Genomic DNA, 17,975 nt, shown 5'->3' on the forward strand with positions numbered 1-17,975 from the left:
ATGGGTGGGTTTTTTGGTACTACTTTCTAGCATTGCAGGTATCTAGTGCAGCTTTGTGGAGGCTCCACCACATCCCCCACTCTGGTTACAACACATCCCCAAGGAAAATGGCATTTACTCCCCAGCACATATATATTCCTTCTCATTACACTCCCTTGGGTCTCTAGGAGACTCAGGTAGTCTCAGAGATTTGAGTAAGAAATAAGATAAGAAAGAGCTTGTTTATTTATTTGGTGATGGTTTTTTATTCCCATACGCTTCTGGGGAAAGTTGTACCTCAAAGAGGGAGAAGCTCTCACTGCACTCTCTGCCAGCAATAAAGCACCACTGCCAGCATGGAGGTGGCTGTGGAACTGAAATATTTTTGTAGGCAGGATATTCTATAGCTACAGGAATGACTTGTGATCCTCAAATCAGAGGAAAAAACAAACTGGATCTCTGGAGGTCTCCAGTCCAATCTCCCACTTGAAACAGGGCTGACTCCAAAGCTGGGGCAGCTTGCCCAGAGCTTGTCCAGTTGGGGTTTGCAGATTCCTCAGATTAAAATCCCACAACCTCTCTGCATCCCTGTTCAAGACCACATTGTAAGATTTTTCATCCTTTTATCTGTAACTTCATTAATTGTAACAATTGCCCTCAAAGAGCCAACGCACCTTCTACATGGACAAACCCTCTTGTGCTCTGGGTACCCTGGGACCTCTCAAGATGCTGTAGAGGAGAACAGGTCATTCCTGAGACAGGCATCCAGATGAACATACAGGAGAAGCAGAGGGGAAAACCATGGAATGATGCCCCTGTGACAGAGGTTATACAGGTGCTCAAGACTGGTTCAAGATTCCTAAATGTTGCTCTTCTCTGAAGGTTTTTAAGTACAAAAGACACAAACATTCATCCTACAAAGGCCAAATAAGCATGAAGGGAAACACTGAGGAGACTTAAAAGTGAAGGTCTTAGATTTTTGGACAAGAGATACTGGGCATGGGAAGAGACTGTTAGTGACAGTAACCCCATCTCCTGGGTCTGCTGTGGTTTTAAGTTCCTCACACCCCAGGGATCTACTGCTGGTTCTGGAAGGTAGCTTGTCACTCTGCCAGCCCTTGCAAAGTGTTTTAGGTGGTATTTGGCCTCTCTGTTACAGGTGCCACCTTCCCACCTCATGGAGGGTTTGCACAGACAAGGCCAAGAAACACAGGCTGCCACTATCTAAGGGGGTCACTCCTTTAGCCCATCTGCTAAATGTGCTCCCACAAAGGAAGAGGTCATTTTTTTTTGAGTAAAACCTTTGCTAAACCACCCCTGGCACAGCCAGATCTGCTGCCAGGAGGAAGGATGAGTGGATTTGCTGTGAACAAACAGGAGGCAGACAGTGAGTGGAAAGTTTCCTCTTGGTTTTCCTCTTCTTTCCATTCCTTTGTGTCTTTAGGGTTGTGGCTTTTTGTTTCTTTGTTGTTTTGTTTAGAGGTTTTTTGATCTAGGTTCCACTTGGAAGATTCAGCTGGGTTCTGCCAGCAATTAGCCTGCAGAAGCAAGGGCTAGTTGCCCAATTAATTAGCGAGCCTGCTGAGAGAGCTGGAGCATGAAACCATGTAGAAAGAGGCAGAGAAATCCAGCTGTCCTGAATTTTATCTAAAGAGATAAATCCTCTCTGGGGCAAGCTTCTGGTGGCTGGTTCTGGGAGGAAAACCAGAGGAAATGGCTTTGGGCACTTTGGAGCTTAATGGGACTGGGACTTTCTCCTTTTTTGGCTGCTCCTACAGAGTCTGTCTCTGCTGAACGTTTTCTTGGTTTGAGTTTATGTTGTCCATTGTTAACCTTTGGTTCTTTGTGCACCAGATCACAGCCTTGCCTCTACTCTCCTGCTTCTGAAAGGTGGGTTTGGTTTTCTGCCTCGAAGCTCAGGCTCTTGCTATGACCCTTGTGAGCTGCAAAGCTGTGAGCAGCCCCTTCTGCAGGAAAGTCCTTTCTCCATTGCCCTCTCTGTTCTCATCCAGGGTTTTCTGGATTTGGGCTTTCTTTCTTTACTGTTTCCTAAGACTCCTTCCTCTTCTTGTGTTTCAATTCTCATTACTCCTTCATTTTCAATTACCCATTTCAATTCTCAGTACAGTCAGGAGTGTGGCTGGTGGTGCCACTTGCCCTCACTGCCAGATGTGGCTCAGCCCAGCTGTCAGGCAGGTCCTCTACAACCCTGGAAAGGCTCCAGAGCTTCTCAGTATCATCTTTAGTCCTTTCTTCAACTAGCATTAGCCCATAACCACATGGCTTAGCAGAGTCTGGATGCAGTACTTGGTGGTTTGCATCTAATGGGCATCCATCTCCTGCCAGATGTCATGGGTAGCACTGGATGGCAGGTCTGCCCTTCTCCAGCATGGTTTTCCCTGTGACTTGGGCTGAGTGTTTGCATTTGCTCCTTCAAATGGGAGAAATGGGTAATATGGAGCAGTGAAGGATTTTAGAGCAACTGGCTTCTATCAGGGATCCAGCAGGCTAAAGCACCATTGCTGTATCTCTTTATGAAAGCAAGTGAAAGGGGTAGAAAAAAAAAACAGTTAGGCACTAGATTTATTTAACAGCCATGAAATAAACTGGCCAGCTGGCAGAAGGGAAAAAAAAATCTAACATGGCTGTTGTTTTAAAAATGCACCTATAGGAAGGATCAGTTGCTTTAAAAAAAAAAAGTCAGAAAAGTGAAAAACTTTTGCTCTTTTCTAATAAAATTGAAACCTTTACTCAGCACTTGGGAGCTGGAGACCCCAAAGAGACTGTTGCTCTTCTAAACTCAGGTAAAGCAGTGAAAAATTGGAGAGTGTTTAGGAGGAGGTTCTGTGAAAGACTGTAGGTTTTGCAGAGGCAGATGGAGAAAGCAGCAGCAGTTTGCCTTTGGGGAGAGCTGTCTCCACACCCCCTTTTTTTTGTTTTTTAAGAAGCAAATAAACTTTATAAAACCCCTCACCCTGTCTAGCCTGCTATAAAGACCAAATGTGTCTGCAGCATAGTGCAAGCAATGCTTTGGTAGTCATCATCAGGGCAGGCTGTGGAACCAAGAGGGAAAATTGCTTCCTGGGAACTGATCAGTAGGAAGCTACGTGTCTGGAAGGGATCACCCTCCTGCACCCAGCAGAGCTGACAAAGCTCACCTTCAGCCCTGGAGCTGGAACTGCCTCATGTTGTTCTCCTCACAGGTTTATTTTTAACGTGTATGGTGCATCCTACAGCTCCAGGGTGGAGGTGAGCTTCACCCCAAAATCCTGGTTCATACCAGCAGTGGGTGGTTCCAACTCATGCTTCTTGTCTGCAGACCCTTCACCAGATTTCACTGTTGGTTTTTTTATCTGTCTTTGAGTCTCAGAATAACTCCCAACTCAGACTTATTCATCACTACAAACACATTGCCTTTTCTTCTGCTTTATTTTAGTCTAATATCATAGTCTAGGATATTTCAAATTTCAGTCCAGGCAACAAAGGCTTTTTGGCTCCCACGTGGCTGAGCTGACAGCCTGCTCAACTCCGTGGCTAAAGAAACAGAAGCTTCAAAACCAGATGAAAAAGTGGCTGTAGAAAGGGAAAAGAGGGTCCCCATCCACCTGCATGGCATTCATCCCCCCACACGTGTGGGTCTTGCTGCCAGCTTATCCCACTAGAACCCCTCCTTAGAGGGATGATGGAAATGGGAAGTTAGGCTCCAGCCTTTCATAATGTGGTAATTTCTTTTATTCCTTTTAGCTGATGTCATCACCAGCTTCCTGTTGATCATCATGCTGTTTACCATCAGCTTCAACCTCCTCCTGGGTGTGGTGAAGGTATGTTCTCCACAAGTGGCATTTAGCTGCTGGCTGAGGCCTCTCTGACTTAGGAGGTATTAGAGGAGGGGACCAGAGGGTGCTCACTGAAATTGCTGAAGTGTGATTACAAAAGCAGATAAATATCTCTGTTCTCTTACAGAGGTGGCAGGAGGCTGGTTTGCAGCCTTGGCCTCATCTGCAAGGCTGCTAACTGCAGGTTTACACAATCTGGGTGACATTTCCATCAAAACTATTTTTCATCTTAAGGAATGGAAATGTTATGATTTGGAAATGTTGTTTTATTGCCTCATTTCCTTGGGTTTTTTGCAAGTCAGATCCTGGAGGGGAACTACAACTCCCTAGTGGGGATTTTTCCTCTTTCAGGAGGAGAAACGAGCATGCATTGATGTAGGAACCCATCTTTCTCTGCGGTGGTAAATTTTGGGGACAGCTGAATGCCAGCTCTGCTTGGATGAAGTGGCAATGCCATACAATGAAAATTCACAGAGGCTTTCCAAGGGGCTGAAAAGAAATCAGTGTCGATGCTCTTCATTGTCTCTGAATCAGTTGTCACCACGATATGTGGAATTAGATGCAGGAATTCCAGGAGAGTATTTATTCTTGGAGTAGCTTAGTGTATGTTCTTTCAGGTATTGATAGCTGGTCTCACTCTCCCATTCAGACAACAAATAACTGGCATTGCTTTATCTTTTCACAGAAGAAGGAACGTCTCCTGATCCCATTCCTGGCTCTACAAGTCATGGACTTTCTCCTCAGCCTCCTAACAATGTTCAGCTCCTACATCCAAGTCCCAGCAGTTGTTTCTGTGTCCTCCCTTAGCCACATGGTAGGTAACAGCTCACTTCTGGGGTGGTCTTCTCTATTCTCTATGAGACAGAGACCAAAGTGTGATGGACCATCAAGGATCATTATTTTGGGCCATGGTTCTTCATGGTGAGGTGGTTTCTACACTGGCTGGAGACAGGATGGAATCCTTGGGGGCTGGAGGCTGTGGAAGAAAAGCCAGTGGCAGCTGGAATGTTGTTTAGTTTCCTGACTGGGACTCTTCCTGTTGATTTTATTTTGTCTCGTGGCTTTGGGGAGGTCACTCTTGGAGTGCCCATGCTAGGAAGAGTCTGCTGGAGGTAAGCTAGGAACACCACTGCTCCAGCTAGAGGCCTCTTCTGTGGTGCTTGTGTAAATCAGCCCAACAAGGTGCTTTGCTCATCATTTTGGGTGGTGGAAGTGAATTAAATAGCTCAGGCTGCCAGTGGGAACAAAGCACAGGCCCTGTGTGAAATCTGGGAAATCCACAGGAGTGCCACAATCTTGTCATTGTAACCCAATTCCTGCTCCCTGCCCTCCTTGCAGCAGGGACACTCGAAGATCCCTTTCCTGGCTCTGCAGCTGCTGGATTTCTTCCTGAGTGTTCTCACCCTCTGCAGCTCTTGCGTGGAGGTCCCCACCTACCTCAGCCTCAAGTCTTCAGACACTGGGGTAGGTTGTGAGCAAACTCAGCTGATTTTTCCTGCTGTGAACCCCTACGAAGCTTCTTTCAGTGGCTGTTCAGACAGAGTAAACGTCCTCTGATCTCTGTGCTATACCCAGAGCTGCTCTGATGACACACAAGGATTTTCTTGACTGGCAGCTTGCTTATGCATGTGGGTTTTTTTTAAAGTACACCTTGTTTCTCTTGTAAGAATCTCATGGATGCAAATTGCAGAGCAAAATGATTTGGATAGAGCCTGCCTGCATGCATTGAAAATGCAGCAACTTTTCATCTTTATTAAACAGTCGTACTTCTACTGCTCATTTAAATAGTCTTCTGAAAGTCTTTGCCAGAGGAATGTAAACAGTAGGAGGGAAAAATTTCCCTGTAGTCGTTCTAATGAGGAAAGGAAGGTGGCCTGAGAGGCAGGCTGAAAAACTCGCTGGGATCTCCACCACTTTGTGTGTGACCCTGGTAGAAGGATCAAGCATTTATGGCTGAGACCCTCTCTCTCTTTTCACAGAGCTTTATGCCAACCCTGGAGAAGTTACCAACAGAAGAATATGCCAAAGTGATGGTCACCTTCACCATTGCCTTTGTTGCTGTCCTCCTCCTGAAGGTAAAAGGCTGCAGGGTCTAGTAAGGCTAAAATGATGCTCTCTTGCTTGGGGGAAAGGAGGAGTTGGTTCTACTTCTCTCTCAAACCAGTCGGGGCACTGGAAAGCCTTGTTGGTCTCTTCTTGGGCATATAGGAGCTTACATCCAGAACCTATTACTGCCCATTCATCTCTGGAAGGATCAGATGTTTGAAAACAAATATAGGAAACACTTCTGCAACTGTATACCAAAATAAATTAGATCATTAAGCAGCAGGTTAGATCTTCCATTTGGGTAAGTGGCTGTATCCACACTGCTGTCAGTGGAGTTATGCACACTGATGCCCTGAAATTTAATTAAAACCCCTGAGCTGCTAAATCCTGCTTACATCTCAAAAAACTCCACTGTGGGATGGTTTCTATTCTTCTTGCTTCAGTGGATCAGAGAACAGGTTTTTCACTGAGGAGTTTCAGACCAGCTAGGAAAACCAGACCTCAAAAGGCATTTGAGGAGATACTGTCACAGTGGAAAATGCCACTTTTTAGTTGGAAAGCATTTTTTATTGAGAAGCTTCCCAGGCAGCCAGAAAAGCTGGTGTAGAGTGGAGTGTCTTGTATGATTGCACTGCAGACACGACTTCAGCATCTCTCTTAATATTTGCATAAACTGCTCAATAGGAGTGGAGATAACCCTGAAACCCAGCTGGCAGGGTTGGTCTTCAGCAGGAATCTCACTGACCTGGCAAATAGGTTGATTTGAATTTTCCACAGGGTTAGCTACAAGACTGCTTAACTTGCAGTGACTTCTTATGCTGGAGTTTGTTTGAGAGGGATGGAGGGATTGTTTAAAAACAATGGACAGGCACAAGTACTCCTTAGTCTGCTAAATTCCCCAAAACAAGTTATTAGGAACCTCATCCTTTAAACTGAGTGACAAACCATCCCCTCTTCCATGTGTAGCAAAACCATTTTCACGAGAGTGTTCCCTTCAAGGGACAAAGATCTGATGAGGAACGTGGCAACAATAGGAAACATTTTAGACCTAAAAAGGCCATTTGGCCAATTTAGGGCACATTGGTTTCAATTCACTGAATGCCCACATCAAGGTAATATCTAAATATCTTGGACTAGCCCAGGATCTTTTTGCATAAATTGACTTGCTTAATGACCCATCGCCAGCATGTATTGCTCTCACACTGAAATGCTGGTTCTGTATCTGGTGCTGTGTGCCTGCCAGCTTGCAATTACTGTCCCTAAATAGTTATCTGCAGCCCACACCACAGCATAACTCAGCTAAAAAGTGTCTGTCAGATGGAGAAGAGCTGGAGCACCTGCCCCACTGAACGCCTCTGCCAGTGACCTCAGAGGAGACCTGCAAGACGTTGCCCAGCCTTTGAGCAGGGAAGATTTCTCTGCAGTGCTGAGGGGATGGTAACATTCCTCTCCCTCCTTTCTCTTGTGTAACACCACCCTTTGCAGGGACCATAGAATCCTTCTGGTTGGAAGAGACCTTTCAGATCATGGAGTCCAACCATTCCCCAGCCCTGCCAGGTCCCCACTGCCCCGTGTCCCTCACACCACATCTCCATGGCTTGGAACCCCCTGCAGGGGTGGGGACTCCACCACTGCCCTGGGCAGCCTGGCACAGCCCTGGACAACCCTCCAGGGCAAGAAATTGTTCCTCAGGGACAACCTCAGCCTCCCCTGGGGCAACTTGAGGCCGTTTCCTCTTGTCCTGTCCCTTGTTCCTTGGGAGCAGAGCCCGACCCCCCCCTGGCTCCAGGCTCCTGTCAGGAGCTGTGCAGAGCCAGAAGGTCTCCCCTGAGCCTCCTTTGCTCCAGGCTCAGCACCCCCAGCTCCCTCAGCTGCTCCTCACCATATCCTGCTGCACTGTGGAAATCTCTTCATGCAACTTCAGAACTCCTTACCAGTGAGGTGGCCGAGTGTATGATTACTTGTAGAGCCCCAGTGGTGACACCATCAGTTGTCCAAGTCTAAGTTTCTTGGAGATGCAAAGTATTCCAAGGGCAGAGTGGCTGAAGGGGTGATGCTTACCTAGCACCATCAGGGTGGTCACCTTTGCTGAGCTGTGTATCCACAAGTAACCTTTATCTCACCTCAGCATCACAAAGTCATGCCCCCTCCACCACCACAGGGATGAGGATGCAGGAACCAAGGGGAATAAAACATTTCTGATGGGAAATGAAAGGAAGGGTTTAATTCTGAAGTAGCTCACCCCTTGACCTCTAGGACAAGCTTCCCATCCACTCATTATGTCAATGGCAGCCAGAGAAATCTTCCCTCTACAATTTAGTGTGGGTGGAGAAGGGTACCCTACAATGACTATGGATTAGCCAGTGATGGGATGATCCCAAGGACACTGGCTGTCTCTACAGAAGTTGTGTGTCCAAATGTGTTCTGCTTGACCCTGCTATTGCTTGCAGCAGTCTCAGCTGAAGTGAACTTCACTGAATTTGGGGCAGACACTGGGCTGGCACTGCAGCAAACTCTGCCAGAATCAAAAGTGAAGAAGGGATTGTGTTTTTTTCGTTGTATTATTTTTTGGGGGTTTATTTCTTTTGTAAGTGGGGGTTTTGTACAGTTTATATGATGGCTTCAGTGTCTTGCATGTTTGCTCTCTCTATGAAGAGACTTTTGGAAGGGGGAAGGTATTTGCAGTATTCCCCAAAGGTGGTCAAAGTTTGGATTTGCCTCCTCATCTCTGGAAGTTTGTTTGAGAGATGGATTCCTTCGACTCAGATACTTCATTCCTTGTTCTCGTTCTTTGTCTTGGCTTTGTGTCAAGGCAAACAGTCCTCATTGTTCTAGAAAATCCTAAGCTACATGGCTTCCTCTCAGGACATACAACTCCCTGTGTTCCTCTGAAAATGCCAACTGTTTTTCAAGTAGACTCTTTCGCCAATAAAAATAAGAGGCACACGACTTTGCCTCGCTGCACAGAGTAGGGAAAATATTTACTTAACGTGGTGTGTTTCACAGGCCTGGCTTATTTTCTTGTGCCCTAATCCATCAATCGATGCATTTTTCTCAGAAAAGCTCTATTTATTGCACCTTGGAGCTCTGTGAGGCGGTCTTGTCAGAAAAGCATAACTGTTGCAGCTCTGGGGTTTTGCTGGATGAGCTGATCTTTCGGGTCAGTCCTGGTTGACCAGGGAGCCTTGCATCTCTGGGAGGAGGATGTTGTGCCCAAAGGGCTTTTCTGAGACATCCAAACTTTGTAGCTTTGCTCAGAGAAACAACACTAAAGACACGCTTTGCTTTCCTGCCTGATGGCACTGCACTCTCAGAGGTCTTAAACACGTGCTTTATGTTTAATGGGATCACTTATTACTTATTGACTTCCCACAGTGGTGAACTGTTCCAAATAGATGGGACTTGTCACCTTTCCATTGAAGGATCATTCACTGAGGCTGATTCAAGGCCCTGTGACACGTGGTCCCAGGCTTTTACCTCCAGAGAGGAGAGTAGGACAATAGCAGCCTGATGGCAAAAGTGGAAATGCTCTTGTTGACTTGCAAAGCAATGACAAATTTCCCTTTCCTTTCCAGGCCTATATGTTCAAATGTGTCCTGAACTGCTTTAAATATATTAAAGCCAGCAAGAGAGAGGAGGTGAAAGTCGACCCACAAACAGTTGAAAAGGTGAGTAAAGGCTGGTTCAGATTTACACCATGGAAAGGCATGATTTAGACTGATGAGTTGCATGATGATCCTGACTTTGGCTTCTTTGGTGGTCTAAGAGATAGTTCAACCCTTGAAATGTGCCTGAACAGGTATTAATAACCAGTTTCCAATTATATTATATTTCTTTAAAGTTACTTTTGTCTTTTGTATAAAATATTTCAAAGTCAAAGGCATCTGCAAGGACCCTGAAACCCAAGTTTCAGGTAAAGCAGATACATGGGAATATATCATTTGGACTGTCTGATCCAGAGATGTGTTCTTAGCTTCAGCTGAAGTTTGATTTCTGTGCCTAATAGTGCTAGCCTTGTTTAAAATAAAGATGGTCTTCACCTTTCACTGGATCAATGTCTGAGAGATCTGCTGCATTGCACTTCATCTTGACAGCTTCCTAAATAACAAATGTCGATGTCCTTCCTTAGATTACTGATGATCTCTTTAAGAGCAGCATCCAGCTTTTCTGACACAATGGAAAGATACTGAAGGCCTTCCAAAAATAAGAGAGACTGTAAAGATGGATGAGGAGTAAAGAGGAAAGATAAGTGTAGGCATTAGTCTTGCTGAAACTTGGCAAACATCAGGACCCTTGTTTGCCAGCAGTGTGTGCCCCTGCAGGTATCATGGCCCTCTGCAATGATCAGAGTTTTGCTTAGGCCATGAGGCTTATATTCTGGACATTAAAGAGCCTTGGTCCATCTATTGCAACCATTCTTTGGGAGAGGGAGGTGGGACTGGCAGCACAGTGGTTATGGAGTGCTGCTGACCTCTAACTCTTCTGGATTTCTGCCCTCTATGTCCTACAGCCCATGTGGTTCTTTTACCTTGTTTTGAACTAGGTAGAGAAACACATCCAAGATCAAAGCCACTTGAAACCCTTTCTGTGATCCCCAGAGCATAACTAATGGTCTTCTCTTTCAGGCTGCACTGCCATCATATGAGGAAGCCTTAGAGTTGCCTTCCAAGGATTCCCCACCACCCTACGTGACAATCTAAGCTCCACTCATAGAGAGATGAAAACATCTGTATTGCTGTTGGTGCCTCTTCTTTTGTCAGATATTCAACCTCGTTGAGAAGTCTTTACTTTAGAGCAGTATCATGCTTATCACACTCCAGCTCACTCTCTGAGCCTACAAAGAGTGATGGTGAACCCCTGGAGTCAGTGCCTGGTTCTAGGCTGGTGGGTTTGACTTGGTACTACCAAGCTGCAGTGCTATTTTTAATAACCTGGCACCAGGCATCACAGAGGTTCCCACCACTGGCCTCTGACATTTGGCTGATGTGAAGTGCAGGCACTGGCCTGACCCCTGTCAGGTTTCTTTGTGCCAGTGAGATGCTGTTTCTCATCTGTTTCACTTCTAACTCAGCAGCTGAGACTTTTGGGAAGTGGAAAGAGGGGAAAACAGGCAAGAACCTTTTCTCTGAGACAGTCCAAGGCTGAAGCTATGCTAACCAGCATCTTTAATGAGGACCCTGTGGGAAAGGGATCAGCAAAAGAATGAAGATTTCAAATGAACTATGATGCAGTTCTCATCCTGTCTGCTTATGATGATGATTAATAGTGTGTACTCCAGAATATACAACACGCTGGAACAGTCACAGTGTTGCTCTGCCATTTTATACCTGAGTTTTTGCATTTTTTTTTTTGCTTTCAGTGTGACTTGAAAGATGAGTTTCAATTAAAAATAAAAAAAACATTAATGGCTTTAATACTTTGCTGTCTGATTTCTGAACGACACTGTCCTTGCTGTCTGAAGCATCTCACTAAGAAGCAACAGTTTGCTTGCTAAAATAATTGTGAGCAAAAATGGTACTTTGGCCTTAGGCTGATTTAATTTCATGTGTGTGCTGCTTGAAAAGGAAAAGATGATATTTCTAACAGCCAGCCTGGCAATGTCATCTAAAAATCCAGCTTCTTCCATCCTCTTGTACATTATCACCAGTGATAAAAATCCTGCTTTCTGTGGCACGTCCACGACTGACTCTGATTGCACAAGTCAGTCCCTGTAGATACTAGTGAACAGTGTTGCTGAGGGCAGAGAAGAAGTATCTGGAATTGAGCATCCTCTCCCCTTTTTGGATCGTTGCCTGCTTTTAAAACAACTCAGTGTGAAAGTGTAATTTGTTCACTAATAACAATTTCAGCATGATTCACAGTGTAGACTACAGGCTGGGGTCTTTATTCTGCTCTGAAACAAAAGACAACAACAAGCTTCAATGGAAGATTTGCTAAAGTAAAGATAAGAAATGTCAGTGCTGCCCCTGCTCTTTTCACTGGACGTGTATTTATGGTTTTGGAGATGAAGATAACAATGTTGGTCGTACAGTTTTGAGCCAGTTTTCTCAGAGGGGTGATGATTCCCTTTCTCTGTGCTTCATCTCCCTTCTTCTGGGGAGCAGGATACTCCACAGAAGTCCAGAAGGGTATAACACAATGACACCCAGTGCTTTTAAACATGCTTAAAACCACACACAAAAGTACAAACCCCTCAAATTCTTCAAGCAGAAATTACCAAACGTGGTAATTGTCCAAGTGTGACCAAAGAGCAAAAGATCCACACAAAATTCAACCAGAAAACCCTGCAGAAGCACGTCAAGAGCCCAGCTTCTTGCATCAATGTCCAGCCCAGTCTTTTGCTTAATTAGATGGTGAGATAAAATATTATCTTTGAAGTATGAATAATCAATAGGATACGGTACCTTCCAGACATCACCTATCAGCCCTCCTAGTCATAGTCCTGAAGACCAGGCTGAATGTTGAAACTAGCTCCTTCTTATTTCTCACCAGCTACCTGCCCACCTTGGCTGCAGTGCTCAAAGCCAGGAGGCCATGGGGAGGGATACCAGGGTGGAGCTCCTCTCCTTGTTAATTTAAGGAGGCAGTTGAAAGCACAGTCCCTCCTTTAAGATACCTCATCAGGGTCTGTAGATGCCAAGATGGTGTGTGACAACCATCACAGCCCAGGGAGATCTTCACCAGGCTGCCTTCCACTGGCCAGGATTGACCAAAAGCCCATTAACTGCCCAAAATGTCATTAGGAGAAATGCTGGCAGTTCACTTGGCTTCTAAAGCAGAAGAAGGTTCCTCAATGGGATCCAACCGAATTATGTTAAAAATCCATTTCCATCTCTTTAAATGGTTCAAATTCTACCTCTAATTAAATTCCCATTAATAATGCTCTTGGCTATTTAGTTACTGCAGCAGGGTTAAACATTCCCTAAGCCTCTTGGTTTAATTGACTTTGATAATACAGCTCAAAAGTACTTTCCACACTCAGTTCAGGCCTCCGGGCACACACCTCAGCTTCTAAAAACCCTGAGTTTTGTTTCATGGCTCTTCACAAGCCAAACGACCCTTCTGCTGCACGCAGGATTTGCTCTCCAGGGCTCAGAATAAAAAAAAACAAACCTGAAATCTGATAAAATGTATAGATTTATTGTGAGCTTCCAGCCAGGTCAGGGACTGAGCTCTAGACGGGAAGTGGTTTGGGTTTGCTGAAATGTCAGAGGACTTGGCCAAGACAAACTGAACACAAGCTGTCCCAAGCCTGTTTGCAACCCAGACGTCGGTGCTATCAATGCTGGTTTTGAGACTGATAAAAGGCTCTTTTTAATATGCTACTGTCATACTGTGTTTTCCTTCTCTAAACTGATTTACTGATGTGTGTCTCTCCAATACAGGCTGAGAACCAATTCACACTAATATGCTTAATGCTGCTCCACACATTGCTGGTTCTTTTTTTTCCAGTGCAGAGGAGAAATGAGCAGGATTTTTTTTGATGGAGAGAGCAGGTTGAGCTGATGATCTCAGCACTGGCAGAAGAGATACCTAAGAGGGACTCGACCACCTTTAGAAGCAGTACACCTCATGGAGATGGAGAAACTCCAGAGATGTCTATTAGATTGACTGTGGCTTTTTCCCTGCATCTGACCTGGACCAAAAGCTCCTGTGGAAAAAGGGCTTTTTGCTCTGAGTGTACCTCTGTGTGTTGCCTCTGCTTTGTTTAATTTCTTGTTCTTCTCAAGGCATTCTGGTGCCAACCCAGGAGACATGCCTCTCCCTCTGCTCTGAAAAATATAACCAAACACACTTCACTGGTCCCCCTATTCCACAGAAAGGTAAACTGAGGTACGAAGGAAAAGGAAATAACTCATGGAATAGCATGGACATGGTCAGAGGAAGGAGGGAAATTGCAGAGTGGGTGAGAGCAATCCTGGTCTGCTCTCAAAACCAGACTCAGTACCTGGGGGATGCAAGAAAAGCCTCTAAAGGTGTGAGCAAATCCCTAGAGACTATCTCAGGTAGCACCCACGGCTGGGTGCTCTGTGCTGTTGCAGAAGTGTTTTGTTTTATTGACACTTCTTGAGGCTCCTTCCCTCAGCCTTGGGCTGGTCCCAGTAAGACAATGCTGCAAACCCCAGTTATGGGCTGGAAGTGCTCCTGTGCACCACTCACAGCCTTTGAGTCAAGGGGTTTATAAACCTGTCCACTGATGGGAAACGTTTTCTGGTGCAGGTTGCTCCAGCAACCCAGGCCACACCTTTTTGTAAGAGACTTTGGCATGAAAACTTAGCAAAACTTCTGATTCTACAAATCTTCCTGGAGGTTGAACAGTGCCAAAGCTGGCAGAAAATACCCTGTCAGTAAAGCCAGGGGAGGATCAGAAGTGTTTTTCTGGTGTTGGCATCTATCAGACTTTGAAACGGCACCCAGAAAGATGATGGAGCTGCGAGCAACTTGGCATCAATAATGCAACAGGAACCACAGTGCTCAAAACCCAGCAGATCCAGTGCCCACGGTGATGGAAAGGTCTCTCCCATCCCAAGGATGTTCTGATGTCCAAGAGGAGATATAAATAGACCTCGAAGAGGGCAAAGACAGCAGCTTGGCAGCATTCCCTGGCATCTCCTCGGGCTGACGTAAGCCCTGGATGTGCTGACTGGCCCCGGAGCAGCTGAGGGAATCCCAAGTGATGGATGTGTGGTGTTGCTCCAGGAGCCTGTCACTGCAGACTGCCCTGCACCACAGGCCCCACGCTGCCCTGCTTGGATCTCTTGCTGCCTTGGTTTCTGCAGATCTGAATGCCACCTATAAACATCCCAGGATCCAGACCCCAGAGCCTGGTGCAATTATAACTGCATAAATCAGACATCATAAAAAGATAGACTTTACTTCAGCTTTCCTGCAGACAGTTCATTAAGATAATTACTCACTTGTAGCAGTCGAATGAAGCTGCTGCCACTGCTGTCCCCATGGGTGGGCCCAGGATGACAGAAATTGGCAGCATGGTCATGCATCAACCCAAATCCTTTCGCTGCCATTTCCTTTCTGTCTGCACGCTCATCCATCAGGCCAGAACCCTCCCAGACTCCAGCTGAGGATCTCTCTCATCCACGTGTCTACCCGTGGAATTTTTATAACATTTCTGCTAGTGAAAGTTATTTTATAAAGATGTTCCTCTTTGGAGTCTTTATTACTACATCTTCCCACTCTGGTCCTCTTGAAGTGTTTGCCTTGATCCAGCCAGCGTGGTGGCTCAGTCACCTTAGAGAGAAAGAGCTGCCCACACAGGGACCTTCATCTTTACAAATGATGATCTTATACCACTGTTTCTTTCAAGCAAAGTAATACAGACACAGCTTTATGGATTTTAGTGCCATTTTTGGTGGCACTGTACAGGTGGAGAAGTCAAGGCATGGAGAAAATCCATGAGATGCCCAAAGTTTTGCTGTGGTCAGCAGAAGATCCAGAAATAGAGCTCAGGAGGCAGCTCAGTCCCTGGGGGAAGATGTGGCCTGGGTTAACATGGCAAATAAAAAACTGATCCCTCTGAAATAAATATGACCCATAAAATACACAAACAGTGAGTAGCCATAAACAGCATTTACTGTTTACAGCATCAGAGCACAAGGATATTTGCCAGCCATTTGCAGCTTAGAGGATAAACAGCAGCTCTTTTGATGCTGGGTTGTGTTCCAAGCCATTCGTTTCTCCATCTTTTACCCTTCACATCCTTTGGTTTATGCCTTGCACTGATCCCTCTGCTGTAAAGGTCCCTTTTGCAGCAGTGGCAGGGCAGTAAACATCCCTTCTGGTGATGCAGGAGGCTGGGGGGGACTCCTCCCCTCCCTGTAACACCCTGAAACAGAAACACTGTGGGAATCAAACACAAGAATTGGAGCTTTGACCGAATGGCAGCTTTTGTCATCATTTCCCTGAGTCTTTGAGAGATGGAGGCTGTGAACCCAGCTCAGAAACACTCACCCGGGGACATGAAAGGTAGCCTGCAAAAGACCAGCAAAATCACTGAGCATTTTGCTACACCTTGGAGTTTTCTCCAGGGCTGGAGGGCAAGCAAGCTGTATTTACTACAGCTACCAGGTTTGTTTAGAATGAAATAAAAACCAACAGTAAACTACTCAGGATTTGGCTGCTTGTCCCTTCCCAACCCTTTTCTTGCTCTGCTGCCTCCAGCAGTGTGACTTCCCCACATCTCCAGATAAATACTAAGAAGTGTTTATGGTCCAGGGCTACAAACACTGCACTTTTTTAACAAGAAAAATCCAAGATTTTAAATGCCTTCTGCCTTAACTCTACTAGAAGTTTGGAAATGCCTTGAGATCTCTGAAGTCTGTTTCCTTTTGGTTGCTTTTTTTTTTGCACAGAAAACCTTCACACTGTTCTGGGTCATTTACATGGAGGTGCCTTGGGGCCTGATTCATTTTGATTTTATCATTTTTGGCTTGTTGCAGTGTGAAATTTATACCGAGATATTAAATGTTATAATGGTATGTTTATTGGAAATATGTAAATATAAAACTAAAATACTGGTTTAAAATAAAACTTGAGCAAAAACAAATTGGAAAAGTAAAATGCCAAATCAAAACAAAGCATGTCTGCACTACTGAAAGTAAAATGTCATTTTTCTTGGCTTTTCCCATCTGATCTCCCTTCCTGTGGAATGTTATGCATATAATGATAGAGAAATAATCTGCATTTATATAGTTTATGCCATCAGATATAGTTTATGCCATCAGACTTGCTTCCTTGTGACAAATGAGAAGTCACCACTTCTCCCAGCTGTATTACTGCTCGTATGAGTTGCTTTTTGGTTGCTTGTTTTTTGGTACTTTTAGTACTTATTCTTAAACTGGGCTTTGTTATTTCCTGCCCCATCCTGAGGCTGGCAGATTTGGCAATCCAAAGAATGAAAGTATCCAGCAGAGAGGTATTTTGGCATTGGGATTTTTCCAGGAACCAGGCAAGGTGGTTACAAAAACCAGAGAGGATCAGAAGGAGGATGCAGCAGAGTGAGCAAACCACGAATGAGTTTGGGGCATCCACAGAGCTTCAAGGCACCAGCCACTGAAGCAAAGCCTCCCTCTTGCCTGGGTGCAAAGGATGAGACAGAATTCCCCAAGAACTGGGAGTTTGGGGGAGAACAAACTGCACCTTCTGCCTTCACCCTGTAGTCTTCTGCTGGACCTGACAGCCTCTGGAAAGGCATTTGTTTTAATTCAGGCTCCTCCACCTGCAGACAGAAGCCCTGGCTGTAGTCAGGCTGTGTCAGTTATCAGGACAGCACAAAGGCTCTCCAGCCCTGCTAAGCACTTCCAGTATTATTTTCCAGATGAAGTCTCCCAGCAGTTCAAGCACTCTGATGGTGAGCTGCACGCTGCCGTGGCACTGACCGTGTCTCTCTTCTGCTGTGACATCCAGGCACTGCAGCCAAGTGCAGCCAAGCTCATCCCACCCAAGCTGGCCACCAACAGCCATCACCAACCTCAGCCTCCCATCTGCCATGACAAGATGGTCCCAGCAGCTCCAGCTCCTCTGCCCACCCGCTGGTGGGAGCAGGGAGGCTGCAGCCAGCAGCAAAGTGGTTTTACCCATGGTGCTGGTGGACCAGAGCAGATCATAGAATCATAGAACATCTGGGCTGGAAAGGACCTCCAAAGGTCATCTAGTCCAACCCCCCACCATAAGCAGGGACATCTCCAACTAGATCAAGCTGCTCAGAGCCTCATCCAGCCTGATCTTGAATGTCCCCAGGGATGGGGCCTCCACCACCTCTCTGGGCAACCTATTCCAGGGATCTATCACCCTCATATTAAAGAACTTTTTCCTAATGTCTAACCTAAATCTGCCCTTTTCTAGCTTAAAGCCATCACCCCTCATCCTGTCCCTCCAAACCCTTGTGAACAGATCATCCCATTATGTATAGGAGGTTTCTCCAAAAAATGGCACTCTTTCACCATCACATTCTTTGCCTTGATACAAAGCATCTAAGTGCCTTTTCTCCTCCATCCACACTCAGATAACAATACAACAGGACCATTGCTTGGGGAAAAAACTCCCTGGCTACACACAACAATGCCCCATCCGTTCTGAAGCCCTGGATTTCAGCAG

At 45.6% G+C, this 17,975-nt stretch overlaps 1 protein-coding gene across 2 annotated transcripts in view; it reads left to right on the forward strand.

Moving 5' to 3' along the window:
- LAPTM5 (lysosomal protein transmembrane 5) overlaps positions 1–10,582 on the forward strand; it is a 24,392-nt gene extending 13,810 nt beyond the window's left edge. The window contains exons 3-8 of one of the 2 annotated variants that reach the window (XM_008946303.1): positions 3,724–3,800; positions 4,501–4,629; positions 5,154–5,279; positions 5,795–5,890; positions 9,437–9,529; positions 10,487–10,582. In XM_008946303.1, coding sequence (XP_008944551.1) covers positions 3,724–3,800; positions 4,501–4,629; positions 5,154–5,279; positions 5,795–5,890; positions 9,437–9,529; positions 10,487–10,561 — 596 coding nt within the window. In that variant the 3' untranslated portion in view covers positions 10,562–10,582. The remainder of the gene's footprint in view (positions 1–3,723; positions 3,801–4,500; positions 4,630–5,153; positions 5,280–5,794; positions 5,891–9,436; positions 9,530–10,486) is intronic. The other variant, XM_008946304.1, reaches the window with a different exon arrangement.
- The last annotated feature ends 7,393 nt before the right edge of the window (positions 10,583–17,975 follow it).

The sequence above is a fragment of the Merops nubicus genome, unplaced genomic scaffold, assembly GCF_000691845.1.
Source record: "Merops nubicus isolate BGI_N331 unplaced genomic scaffold, ASM69184v1 scaffold7268, whole genome shotgun sequence".
Classification (NCBI taxonomy): Eukaryota; Metazoa; Chordata; class Aves; order Coraciiformes; family Meropidae; genus Merops; species Merops nubicus.